This window comes from Geotrypetes seraphini, chromosome 11, assembly GCF_902459505.1.
Source record: "Geotrypetes seraphini chromosome 11, aGeoSer1.1, whole genome shotgun sequence".
NCBI classification, from domain to species: Eukaryota; Metazoa; Chordata; class Amphibia; order Gymnophiona; family Dermophiidae; genus Geotrypetes; species Geotrypetes seraphini.
In genome coordinates, this window is record NC_047094.1 from 107,553,797 (window position 1) to 107,569,177 (window position 15,381).

At 43.9% G+C, this 15,381-nt stretch overlaps 1 protein-coding gene across 3 annotated transcripts in view; it reads left to right on the forward strand.

Moving 5' to 3' along the window:
* ATP9A (ATPase phospholipid transporting 9A (putative)) overlaps positions 1-15,381 on the forward strand; it is a 175,085-nt gene that overhangs the window by 129,967 nt on the left and 29,737 nt on the right. For all 3 annotated transcript variants that reach the window (XM_033914695.1, XM_033914696.1, XM_033914694.1), the window contains exons 18-23: positions 720-890; positions 6,338-6,436; positions 8,824-8,913; positions 9,948-10,092; positions 12,548-12,612; positions 13,788-13,943. In XM_033914695.1, the coding sequence (XP_033770586.1) occupies positions 720-890; positions 6,338-6,436; positions 8,824-8,913; positions 9,948-10,092; positions 12,548-12,612; positions 13,788-13,943 (726 nt within the window). The remainder of the gene's footprint in view (positions 1-719; positions 891-6,337; positions 6,437-8,823; positions 8,914-9,947; positions 10,093-12,547; positions 12,613-13,787; positions 13,944-15,381) is intronic.

Consider the following 15,381-nt stretch of genomic DNA (forward strand, 5'->3'; position numbering starts at 1 on the left):
GGTAGGCTCTTACTTATTATGACTGGTGTTGCGTTACAATTGATCACGAGGAACTGGAAGCAAGGAGATCATTTAAATTTCTCCTTTTGGTGGGAGACATTGCGCGTATCCTACCGTTATGAACGAACTATGGAGGAGCAGTTTGGTCACTCCTGGACATTTTAGGCTATCTGGGGCTCTTTGGCTACCTATATCACGTTTGCTCTAATTTTGTGTTAGGTTTCTGAGTACCTTAGAGCTGGCGTTAGTTCTAGCCGCGTAGCGCGCAGTAATATCCTGCATGCACTAAAAACGCTAGCGCACCTTAGGAAAAGGAGCCCTTAGTCTTTTCTGATTTCTTTTTATTGTATTTATTTTGAACCCCTGCCAAGACTTTTTTATTTATTTTAAAAAATTTATATACCGTTTAAACATCATTACATACATAATTCATTAAGACAAATAAAATCAAACAAACATTAACATATAATCATCAGAAAATCACGTAAAGTGCCCATCAAGAGAACAATCGCAAAGATCTTTGGTTCCCTGCACATCCGGGGGGGGGGAGGAGGAGGAGGAGGGGGTTTGTTCATTCAGAATTTGGTACCCGAGTGCTTTTGTGATTCCGTTACTACTTGCTGTTTTGCACTTTGTTAGTCACTTCTTTTTGTGAAAACTGTTGCTGACCTGTAAGCCCTAATTTTCAGGAAAGTGGTTATATTTTGTGTTTTTCCTAGGCACGATATATCCAAGCAAAACTTAGTGTGCACGACCGTTCCCTGAAGGTGGCTACCGTGATTGAGAGCCTGGAGATGGAGATGGAGCTTCTCTGCCTAACGGGAGTGGAAGACCAGCTGCAAGTCGACGTCAGGCCCACTCTGGAAACCCTGAGAAATGCCGGCATGAAAGTATGGAATCAGAGGGGCTGAGTTGTTTCGGTTTTTGGTTTTTTTTTTTTTTAATCAAATATTTTAATTATGAATCTATATAAAGCAAATGTTTTCATACAAGATAAAACACGAATACTAATATAAACTAACCACCAAAGAGCTGCACCGATATGATTCAATTCTGAACACACAAAAAGAGAAACAGAGATACAGAAATCTCTCCCACAGGGTTTGGGTTTTATTCTTATGTTAACAACGTGCTTGGCATGGCATTAGAGAGTTAACCTGTGCAACAATACAGGGTACATAACATAGGAAGCAAGCCCAGGGTTTGGCTGCCAAAATCAGTCTATTGAAGGAAAGCAACAGAGTACTTGGCTGGAGATGATACAAATTCATTAGTTTAATGTATGGTTTAAAAAAAAAAAAAAAACCCTTCAAGCTTCCCTCCCTTGCCCTGTGTGGGAAAATTGGCCTAAACATGCTTCTCTGTATGTATATAAACATATATAAATGTGAGCGAACACACATACCCACACACACCACCACACATACCCACACACACCACCACACATACCACACACACCACCACACATACACACCCACACACACCACCACACATACCACACACACCACCACACATACCACACACACCACCACACATACCCACCCACACATACCACCACACATACCCACCCACACACACCACCACACATACCCACCCACACATACCCACCCATACCACCACCACACATACCCCCCCACACCACCACCACACATACCCCCCACACCACCACCACACATACCCACACACACCACCACACACATACCCACACACCACCACCACACATACCCACATACCACCACCACACATACCCACACATACCACCACCACACATACCCACACACCACCACCACCACACATACCCACACACCACCACCACCACACATACCCACACACACCACCACCACACATACCCACACACACCACCACCACACATACCCACACACACCACCACCACACATACCCACACACACCACCACCACACATACCCACACACACCACCACACATACCCACCCACACACACCACCACACACACCCACCCACACCACCACACATACCCACACACACCACCACCACACATACCCACACACACCACCACCACACATACCCACACACATACACCACCACACATACACCACCACACATACCCACACACACCACCACACATACCCACCCACACACACCACCACACACACCCACCCACACCACCACACATACCCACACACACCACCACCACACATACCCACACACACCACCACCACACATACCCACACACATACACCACCACACATACACCACCACACATACCCACACACACCACCACACATACCCACACACACCACCACACACATACCCACACACACCACCACACACATACCCACACACACCACCACACACATACCCACACACACCACCACCACACATACCCACACACACCACCACCACACATACCCACACACACCACCACCACACATACCCACACACACCACCACCACACATACCCACACACATACACCACCACACATACACCACCACACATACCCACACACACCACCACCACACATACCCACACACACCACCACCACACATACCCACACACACCACCACCACACATACCCACACACATACACCACCACACATACACCACCACACATACCCACACACACCACCACACATACCCACCCACACACACCACCACACACACCCACCCACACCACCACACATACCCACACACACCACACCACCACACATACCCACACACACCACCACCACACATACCCACACACATACACCACCACACATACACCACCACACATACCCACACACACCACCACACATACCCACACACACCACCACACACATACCCACACACACCACCACACACATACCCACACACACCACCACACACATACCCACACACACCACCACCACACATACCCACACACACCACCACCACACATACCCACACACACCACCACACATACCCACACACACCACCACCACACATACCCACACACACCACCACCACACATACCCACACACACCACCACCACACATACCCACACACATACACCACCACACATACACCACCACACATACCCACACACACCACCACACACATACCCACACACACCACCACCACACATACCCACACACACCACCACCACACATACCCACACACACCACCACCACACATACCCACACACACCACCACCACACATACCCACACACATACACCACCACACATACACCACCACACATACCCACACACACCACCACACACATACCCACACACACCACCACACACATACCCACACACACCACCACCACACATACCCACACACACCACCACCACACATACCCACACACACCACCACCACACATACCCACACACACCACCACCACACATACCCACACACACCACCACCACCACACATACCCACACACACCACCACCACACATACCCACACACACCACCACCACACATACCCACACACACCACCACCACACATACCCACACACACCACCACCACACATACCCACACACACCACCACCACACATACCCACACACACCACCACCACACATACCCACACACACCACCACCACACATACCCACACACACCACCACCACACATACACCACCACACATACCCACACACACCACCACACATACCCACACACACACCACCACACATACCCACACACACCATCACACATACCCACACACACACATACACACACCACCACACATACCCACACACACCATCACACACACACCACCACACATACCCACACACACCACCACACATACCCACACACACCACCACACATACCCACACACACACCACCACACATACCCACACACACAACACACATACCCACACACACCACCACACATACCCACACACACCACCACACATACCCACACACACACCACCACACATACCCACACACACAACACCACACATACCCACACACACAACACACATACCCACACACACCACCACACATACCCACACACACCACCACACATACCCACACACACCACCACACATACCCACACACACCACCACACATACCCACACACACCACCACCACACATACCCACACACACCTCCACCACACATACAGCACCACACATATCCCCACACACTACCACATATACCCCCACACACCACCACACATACCCACACACACACCACCACACATACCCACACACACACCACCACACATACCCACACACACACCACCACACATACCCACACACACACCACCACACATACCCACACACACAGCACCACACATACCCACACACACAGCACCACACATACCCACACACACACCACCACACATACCCACACACACACCACCACACATACACACCACCACACATACCCACACACACCACCACACATACCCACACACACCACCACACATACACAACACACATACACACCACCACACATACCCACACTCACCACCACACATACCCACACACACCACCACACATACCACCACACATACCCACACACACACCCACACACACCACCACACATACCCACACACACCACCACACATACCCACACACACCACCACACATACCCACACACACACCACCACACATACCCACACACACACCACCACACATACCCACACACACACCACCACACATACCCACACACACACCACCACACATACCCACACACACACCACCACACATACCCACACACACACCACCACACATACCCACACACACACCACCACACATACCCACACACACCACCACACATACCCACACACACCACCACACATACCCACACACACCACCACACATACCCACACACACCACCACACATACCCACACACACCACCACACATACCCACACACACCACCACCACACATACCCACACACACCTCCACCACACATACAGCACCACACATATCCCCACACACTACCACATATACCCCCACACACCACCACACATACCCACACACACACCACCACACATACCCACACACACACCACCACACATACCCACACACACACCACCACACATACCCACACACACACCACCACACATACCCACACACACAGCACCACACATACCCACACACACAGCACCACACATACCCACACACACACCACCACACATACCCACACACACACCACCACACATACACACCACCACACATACCCACACACACCACCACACATACCCACACACACCACCACACATACACAACACACATACACACCACCACACATACCCACACTCACCACCACACATACCCACACACACCACCACACATACCACCACACATACCCACACACACACCCACACACACCACCACACATACCCACACACACCACCACACATACCCACACACACCACCACACATACCCACACACACACCACCACACATACCCACACACACACCACCACACATACCCACACACACACCACCACACATACCCACACACACACCACCACACATACCCACACACACACCACCACACATACCCACACACACACCACCACACATACCCACACACACACCACCACACATACCCACACACACACCACCACACATACCCACACACACACCACCACACATACCATCAAATGGCAGTACATTGTTGGCATAGTATGCTACTCACAATGTCAACACAATATGCAATATAACATCTTGACAGCACTTGGGTGTGAGCAAAGGTGGAACTTATAAATAGATAGGATAAAATACCAGGCGCTGGAAAGAGAATTTCATTCTTTTTTTTTCCTTCCATTGCGGATGGGAAATGAGACACAACGAGATCACGACATTATTTCCCCGTCTGTTCAGAATGACAGCCCATCCCTAGTGTGTTGCATTCTTCTAGCTGTATTTTATCTGATGGTAGTTATACCTCCCGGGTGCTTAAGGTACGTTGTCCTTTCATTCTGTAATTCACAGAAGGCAGAGACAGTTAAAGACGTCTTAGCCTTCCTCCATTCAGCCTGTTTCCAGGAAGAGTTTGCTTCCTGTCAAAATGTAGTTCCAAATGAGTTTGCCCTTCTGTGTTTCAGTTGACTTTCATTCTGGGTCAGGGTAGTTATCGGAGGTGGAACGACGATTATTGTGGCTATGTTGTACGACTCGATCCATTTAAGCTTGTACAGGAGTTGCATAGGCTGACTGTTTTCTAATCTAGACTGCATCAGCCCCATCTGATCCCAGAGAGGCCTCTTTGTTCATTTTGTCAACCCTAGTGCCCTTGTATCACTGGCCTCTCCTTTGCTCATAGTTAGCCTCCCAAATCCTCCAATATTAACTACTTTTCTGTTGTTTACCATGGAAAGAGTTGTTTCCTTTAATTTCCTAAGTTTTGGGGTTGTTTTTTTTTTTCTTTTTCAGGTATGGATGCTGACAGGGGACAAACTGGAGACAGCAACATGTACAGCAAAGAATGCACATCTGGTGACCAGAAACCAGGACATTCACGTCTTCAGACCAGTGAGTAAATTTGCTTGTTCCATGTAGAGAGTCAAATGCTTTGGCTGAAAAGATATCGTGTGCCATTATTTTTGCTGTACAATAAAAAAAAAATGATTTGAGAGTGAACTTTTGACAAGTAGTAACAAGTGTAAGGCAGACTGTGGTATCTTATATCTGCTTTTACAGTGCCAAGGTCAGGCACTGTTGTTTCTCCATAGGGCTTCTGGTTTTAGGGCTGTCTACTAAAACTTGTGCAAATGGATTTTGTTGTATGTACTAAAAATGTTCATGCTAAAATGTCAGTTGACGGACCATGCATCAACTTTTACCAAGTTTAGGTGGAAAATGGCCCCAATATCACATACATAAGGTGGCATAGAGAACAATTTTATAACAGGTTGCCTAGGTTACAAGGGCAAGCAGGTGCTTATTGTGAGGACTGATGTTCCACAGTACAAACAAAGAATCCGAAAACACAAAAACTGAAACACTAGCTTCTGGAGACGCAGGAAGTTATACAAAAATATATTTGTTTATTTATTTCATAAAATTTTATACTATAAGAACAGGTATCTGAGTGATACCTGGACCCTACACGGGCCATGTTTCAGCAATATAACCTTCTTCAGGGGTCCAGATGATAAGTTTGAATTTGGGAGAACTGTAAATAAAGACGCAATGCGTCGTACCCAATCTTTTGATACAATTGTAGCAGCTTCCAACTTTGACTGCTAATCGCTACAGAAGAAGCTCTTGGCAGTCAAAGTTGGAAGCCCCAGTAGTTGGGAAGTAGGACCAATATTTGGCAGACTTCTATGGCCTATGCCCCAAAATTGACAAGGAAAGATGGAGATAAAGTATACTGGAATCTAATTATGAAGATGTGGAACCTGAGCATACTGCCAGTTTAAACTCTGGTCAATTTGAAAGGCCAGACTGGAAGGACCTTGTAGGTCTTTCACGACATTTACTTTGTTTGTTTGTTTGGTTTTTATTTTCTTCGTTCTTTAGCCAGACCTTCCAAATAAGCCCAGAACAGGTTACAAAAAATAAATTCACAATATCAGGTAACGGACAATAAAACAATATAAAATCATACATTCTTTTCTTTTGGAAGGCTGTGAAACTTTAACAGTTCATCTAATGACCTAATAGTAAAAGAATCTGATTCCACAATTTAGGCACAAAAGACCTCTTTTACAAACGCTTAGCGTGGGTTTTAGCGCCGGCAGCAGCGGTAACTGCTCCGACGCTCATAGTGAGCGTTGGAGCAGTTACCGCCACTGCCGGCACTAAAACCCACGCTATGCGTTCATAAAAGAGGGGGAAAGTGAGAGTAAGCTCATAAAGGGATCGTTCTAAGGGTATGCATAAGCACCTCTCCATCCGTGACTGCAAAGAACCTAGCATACAACACATGCTACACTGGCTGCCATTTGGGGCCGGAGTATTTTTAAAATTCGGATGTGTTTGTTAGAAAGCCATTTTTGGACTACTACCCTCTTATTTGGAATCATAACTGAAATTATTTAATTCAGAAAAGCAGACCAGGAATTCGGGCATGTTTATTTTCCCCACCCCTAGGGGTTGTCACTATAAAACATTCTTTGATAGGACTTTAGAATATCTGGCGGGGAAAGCGGATTCCTGGATAAGCCCGCTGATTGCTCAGGCGTATTCTTATCCTATATTTAGGAAATTATTAAAACTCAACTGTTTGATAACCAAGAATGTTGATCTTCAAGCTTCTTAATGATTTTATCATGCCGTGTTTGTAAATTTTTTATTTTTTTTACAATTAGGTTGTATTTTTAATTGAGATATTAATACTAGCATGTTTAAGTTGTCTTTTAACCATGATGTATAATTCTGCCCATAGAAATGTGTATACGATTGTATTTATCTACTGTTGTGAACCACCTAGAACTAATGGCAGGGCGGTATACAAGAAATAAATAATTATTATTATTATTATGCTAACACATAGCATCCATAATTTAGCACAGGTCCTCTTTCATGCAGTGGGACATATTTACTAGTAGCACACGTTGGTGAATCTGGCTAAGTTTTTACTTGAAAAACATAGCAGTATCATGAAGGTCACTTTACTGATCTACTCAATAAAGTGTTCTTCACCTACTGCTAGGTGTTTCTGGCGTCCAACTCCTGGTGGTGTTCATTCATTTGTTGGATCCAATTCTCTCTCTTGTCTTTTCTAACTTTTCTACTTGAGGTAGTGGAGGGTGAAGTGGCCCCAAGAGCACAAGGAACATCGGTGGCTTCTTGATTCTCTGTTTGCCACTCAAGCCAGTAAACCACTATTCCTCTCCACTCAAGTTGAAGTTTGTTTCTGCAGTGTTTTAGGCTCAACTTTCTTTTCGCTGCTAAAATGATTATCTCCTTAGGTTACTAACCGAGGGGAAGCCCATCTGGAATTGAATGCATTTCGCAGGAAGCACGATTGTGCACTTGTCATCTCTGGAGATTCCCTAGAGGTAAGGCCAGAAGGCTCCTGTTCCGGTCTGCAAAGCGAATGTAGTTAATTATGCGATTCAGGTATTATTCTGCTCTTCAAACATGGTCTGATACCCGTGGAGGAAAGGCGGAATATCAAATAGAAAAAGATAACCATCTTTTCATAAATTGCTTGTTGGAATTTGCAGCGCAAGCTAATAACTCTTGAAATAGTGTGTGGAGCTTCATGTTTGCCTTCAGGTCAGTGGCATAGCAAGGTACGGGGAGAGGGGACCACTGTTCCCTCTAAGCTGAGCAGGTGTCCTCCAGCTGCATTGCTACCACTAGGGGGTGGAATATTTTCAGTCGCTAAGGACAGGTATGTTCCCTGGAGTCCTGCAGAACTTGCCTGTCCCTCACAATTGAAAAATGTGACAGTAAAACAGCACCCTCTGGGACCTCCCCAAGCGCCAACTTGGCGGGGGTGCCAGCACTTCTCCTCCTCTCTGCCCACCCATGTATCTCTTCAAATGATCGCCGGCAGTGAGCAACAACCCTGACCTGCTCTTCTGGTCTCGGCTCTCCCTCTGACATCACTTCCTGATCATCGCATCACACGCTCGGAGGCCCTCCAGACGCGGCCCCGAGCTCGGAGCCTTCCGAAAGCCAGACAGAATGCTGGGTTTTGAAAATCCGTCCAGACACCCAGACAGTCCGTGTTTTTCCGTACATCTGGTAGCCCTACACACGGGGAAAAGGCGGTAGATATTGCGCCCAATTTTCAAAGCGAAAGCGTGAATCTGCCCATGGACCTTTGCTCCTGCTTTTGGAAAATAGCATGTGGAGAGTTGAAAATGACCAGGGTGCATTATTTTCCTGCCCAGAGCCAACCACCTTGTTAAGACCACCTTGCTTCCCTCAGCCATGCATGAGAGAAATCCCAAGCATGAGAGAAAATACAAGGGAACTAATGTTCAAACAAAGTAGTTTTCTAATTTTAAATAAACTTGATGAATTGGTGTGATACTATCTATAGGGTGTTCATAGTGTAAATCATCTTCTCTCTATGGAATAGGTATGTCTGAAATATTACGAATATGAATTCATGGAGTTGGCCTGCCAATGTCCTGCTGTGGTGTGTTGCCGATGTGCCCCAACCCAGAAGGCACAGATCGTGCGGTTGCTGCAGGAAAGAACTGGAAAGCTTACCTGTGCAGTGGGTGAGTTGCCCAGAGCAGTTGAAAATATCTAGCCCAGGACTGCCCAAGTCCGGTCCTCGAGATCTACTGGCAGGCCGGGTTTTCAGGATATCCACAATGAATATGCATGAGAGAGAGATTTGCCTGCACTGCCTTCTTGGTATGCAAATCTCTCTCTCATGCATATTCATTGTGGATATCCTGAAAACCTGGCCTGCCAGTAGATCTCGAGGACCGAACTTGGGCAGCCCTGATCTAGCCACATAGACAAAGACAACAGGAACATAAAGGTCAACATTCAGCCTGTGGCAGTCAGCAGTTCTTAAAGATGATGTCGGTTATTTTTTTTTTTCAGTTCAACAAATTTTATTGAGTTTAGTAGATGAAGTACAATAAATGTTAACAAGGCAAGAAGCATGCATGCCATACCAATGCAAAGATTCACAAAATATTATCTACATAATGTAATACAGCAGGCAGACCTATGCCTATCTATAAGGAGGAAAGTAGCAGCACAACATGCAACCAAAAGTGCATGTAAAATACAAAAACACAGAGCACCGGAGCCATACACCCATAGGAACACTGGGAGTGAGCCATAAAGTAAGAGCCAGGTTGAGATGATGATATCTTCAGAATCACAGGTCTTTGGAACGACCTTACTACCTCGCTGCGGAACCTGGGCTCCCTCCATTTATTCCACAAGCAACTGAAAACCTGGCTTTTCACTAAAATGTAATTCTATCCTCCCTTACTCTTCTCTTCTATATATAAGTTCATGTAAACCTTTTTTGTTGTTTTTTTTTCCTTCGCTTCCTATATTTTAAGTTCTTGTAAACCGTGCCGAGCTCCACATCCATGGAGATGATGCGGTATATAAACTTAAGGTTTAGTTTAGTTTAGATATCCATGTTTCAGCACATGAACTGAATGTCATCAGCCTGTGTTGCAATAGGAGTTAACCGGACTCCATATTTTAGTATAGGAACTCATGGGCCTTATGTTTTTCCGCTATAACACTTTCATATTTTACGGTAAGGCATAGCGTATTCCACCATGTGTTGTAATTCACCTTAACAGCAAAGGATATGTAACCCTAAAGGACTAGAATAGCTAATAATGTCCAATACAAGAATGAATAAAAATTAGCTAAGCGGTCCTTTGCCCCTGAAGGGAGTGTATGAAAAACTAACAACTGGTCACCTAAATAATTGAAAGTCATCAAAATAATAATAATAGTAATGCAACTCAATAAAGGACATCAGTATGAGCCTTAAATGGCTGACGTGCAGTGTATAGGCTCAGGCTATTTCTCATAGGTGACTAGCACCAGAACATCAGTCCAAATGAGGTCCTTTTTAGAGTGACCAAAAAAATAATAAATAATTGTGAAGTGCTGGAATAGGAAAAAACCTATTGAAACATTACCATCAGGTGGAGAACCTCAATAAATAGATATTAAAAATAGAAAAACTCCCAAAAACATCACAGTTTTGAAAAGTGCTTAGTGCTTAAAGGAAAAAGGAAAAAAAAAGAAAAAGCAATGTAATATGTTTTTAAGGGCTAGAAATATCAATTTGTTGAGCAGTCGTGCATTGTGATCAGGCAGCGCATGCGGGAGGCTATGATGACCTAGTACAATAATGCGCAAACGTAGAGGTTCTGACATGTTTAAGATGATGTCAGTTACGAGCGGAATTAAGTCCAGATATCCGATGCTGAGCCATATCCAAATATCAGTATTGTATATCTGGGTCTGCGCAGGTACCTAGGAGTTACCCGGGCACTGAATGGTATTCAGACTGGGTAAAATTGGGAGAAGAATAGACAGGGTGTGGACTTTGCACCCGTAGAGTGTGCAAGCCAGATATTACCCACCCATGATGTCACTGCTGGCATTAGAGGGTTGTTTTTTTTTTTTTTGGGGGGGGTTAATTCTTTATTGATTTTCAAAACTTAAATAGTGCAATACAACAAATGTAACAAATAATAATACAATAAAAGCACATTCAATTTACACATGAATGACAACTCCTTTTTGGGAATTTCAGTTTCAAAACGTGCTTACAGGCTGAAGGGTGGAATACACATGGACCTGCAAGCCCCATAGTAATGTAAACAGTTTCTCCCTTTAAGGCAGTGGTCGCAAACTCGTGGCCCACCAGATAGTATTTTGAGGCCCTCGGTATGTTTATCATAATCACAAAAGTAAAATAAAACAGTTTCTTGATCATATGTCTCTTTAGCTATAAATTACCATATTATTATTAAGATTTAGCTAAAAGGAAAGATTTATAAAGAGTTTTAACTCATGCAAAATTGTCATTTCTTTAATAAGACATGAACTATTTTTTTCTGAGGCCCTCCAAGTACCTGCAAATCCAAAATGTGGCCCTGCAAAGGGTTTGAGTTGGAGACCACTGCTTTAAAGTAAAGTAGGTGGTTTCAAAGGACTCTTTTATTTGGTTCTCTACAGGTGATGGAGGAAATGATGTCAGCATGATCCAGGAAGCTGACTGTGGTGTAGGAGTTGAAGGAAAGGTGAGACCCAAGAGTTTCTCTCATAATTTATTTTTTTTTTTTTTAAAATATCCTAACCGGCATTTAACATTTTGGAGAGTTTACATTCAACCACTGCCATGTGTTAGAATCGCAGGATGGGTTGTGAAGGGAAAGATTCCCAGTCTCTTCATGTTTATGGTTTTATACTGTCCATTAACAGCTATAGTAATTATATGGATTTATAATGCATTAGTTTGGTCAAATCTTTGAGTGCTGCCACAGGAAACTATAAATATAGAGTAGTTCCCAGTTGTGCTGACTGATTTCAGCCTTTCAACGGACATGCATGAAAATATACAAAGTCATAAAGAAATCATTGATTTCCCTAATCAGCACAGTTTTCACAGTGTGATATTTCTGAGTCAGTCCTCAAGTTTCAAGTTTATTAAAAATTTGATATACCACTTTATCATTTATTTCAAGGTTGTTATACATTTTAAAATAGGGTAAAAACAGATAATACAATTTAACATAACTTTAACAAAATTAACATACACGATTAGACAAAAAAATAACATGCACGACTGCACAGACGGGTACGAATGGAAAAAAGGGGAGAACTACAATGGTTAAAAAAAAAAAAAAAGGTATAAATAGAAGAGCGGGGTTAAAAACAAGTAAGTCCAATACAAGATAAAAAAAAAAAAAAATTTAAATCCTTAAAAGGACACTCACACTTGAAAGGCATCTTTGAAAAGGAATGTCTTAGGAAAAAATTTAAATTTCTCAAGATTAGTTATCTCTCTTAGTGCATTTGGTGCCGAGTTCCAGAGGATTGGGGCAACTTCTGAAAAATATAGTGTTTCTTCTAGTATTAATATGGTTCAGGGTTCGTATTGCTAATAAATGAATGTACATGAAAGAGATTTGCACGTGAATCTCTCAGGCATATTCATTGCACGTGTCCTGTAACCCCAGCTGGCTGAGGGTCTTCAGAACTTGGATTAACCATATGACTCCAGAAAAAAAGAGGACGGGTTGAGGTATCCGGGTTTTATTTCCATTGAAACCCTCCATCCGTCCTCCTTTTTCCTGGACCCATATGATAACCCTAGTCAGAACCAACTGTAAAGAAGTGATCTCCAATCACTGGCACATAGCAAGGGCGGCCTTCCTCTCTTCCTTTGTGTTTTTGATGCATTCCGTTTTTTTAGGAAGGGAAACAAGCGTCCCTGGCTGCCGATTTCTCCATCACCCAATTTAAACACCTGGGCAGATTATTGATGGTCCACGGAAGAAACAGCTACAAAAGATCAGCGGCCCTCAGTCAGTTTGTGATCCACAGGAGCTTGTGTATCAGCACGATGCAGGTAATTTGACATCTCCTTGGGACAATTCTGGCCATTCTTGGACTGAGCATCAAGCCAAGTGAAATTCTGAACTTTTGTGACGCTGTAGATTATTTGAAAAGGTGTGCAGTAAATTTAGTTAGACTTTGGACTTAAAAAAGATTTAGGGCTCCTTTTATGAAGCCGCATTAACGGCTTAAGCGTGTGACTTTTAATCACGCGCTAACTCCCGCGCTAACCAAAAAACTACTGCCTGCTCAAGAAGAGGCGGTAGCGGCTAGCGCGGCCGGCGGTTTAGCGTGCGCTATTACATGCGTTAAACCGTTAATGCGCCTTCGTAAAAGGAGCTCTTAATTTATAACATTTTATTGAAGGAAATATAATATAATACAAATAGATTTTCATTTCAAATAGATTCACAATTATGATATTTCCATACATATCTCTATCATTCCTCCAAAATATATTTCCATATGACCCACATCAACCCCCCTACTCCCCCACCTCCCTTCCCCCTCCTATTCACATTGTATTGAAGTAATTAATCAAATTATAAAAAATTATGAAATAAACATACATATTTCTATCATTCCTTCAATATACATTTCTATATGACCTATTCCATCCTACCCCTGCACTCCCCAGTTCTCTCCCCCCCCCCCCCCCCCGAATGGAAGATGACACATATTACCAGGTACTGTGATGCTATAAATGTTTTCAAAGCTTCAATGTAAAATATTAATAATCATACCTCGTACTCTAGAGGAAAGATTTTGAATATATGGGTCCCAAATTTTCAAAAAGAAACGTGTATGTCTTGGAAACTTACAAACATCCCTAACTTCAAATAAAATTAAATGATGAAGTTGATTCCTCCAATGTGAAAAATTAAGAGGATCTTTCTGTAACCCAAAAAAATTTAAAATGAATTTATTGGCTTCTTCATCTTCAGCTTCAACAAAGGAAGCAAGTGAGAATCATATGAGGGGTTCATTATTGTATTTAGAAAATGAAGAGCATTGGAAAGGGGACAGGATTTGATATACAGCGTTTCTATGATTACATTCAAAGCGGTTTACATATTACATTGCCAGAGGTTGTGGTAAGAGTGGCTAGCGTAGCTGGTTTTAAGAAAGGTTTAGAGGAAAAGTTCATAGGGGTTCTAGACTGTTGCTACTCTTTGGGGATTCTGCATGGAATGTTGCTACTATTTGGGGGTTCCGGAATCTTGCTTACTCTGAGATAATGGAATGTTGCTACTCCTTGGGTTTTGGCCAGGTCCAATGATCTGGATTGGCCACCGTGAGAACGGGCTACTGGGCTTGATGGACCATTAGTCTGACCCAGTAAGGCTATTCTTATGTTCTTACAAATCCTAATGTGAAAACCCCAAAAGGGAAGAGTACAAATGCTCAAATACATAAAAATCTTCCCAACCCAAATTTTCCCAACATACAGG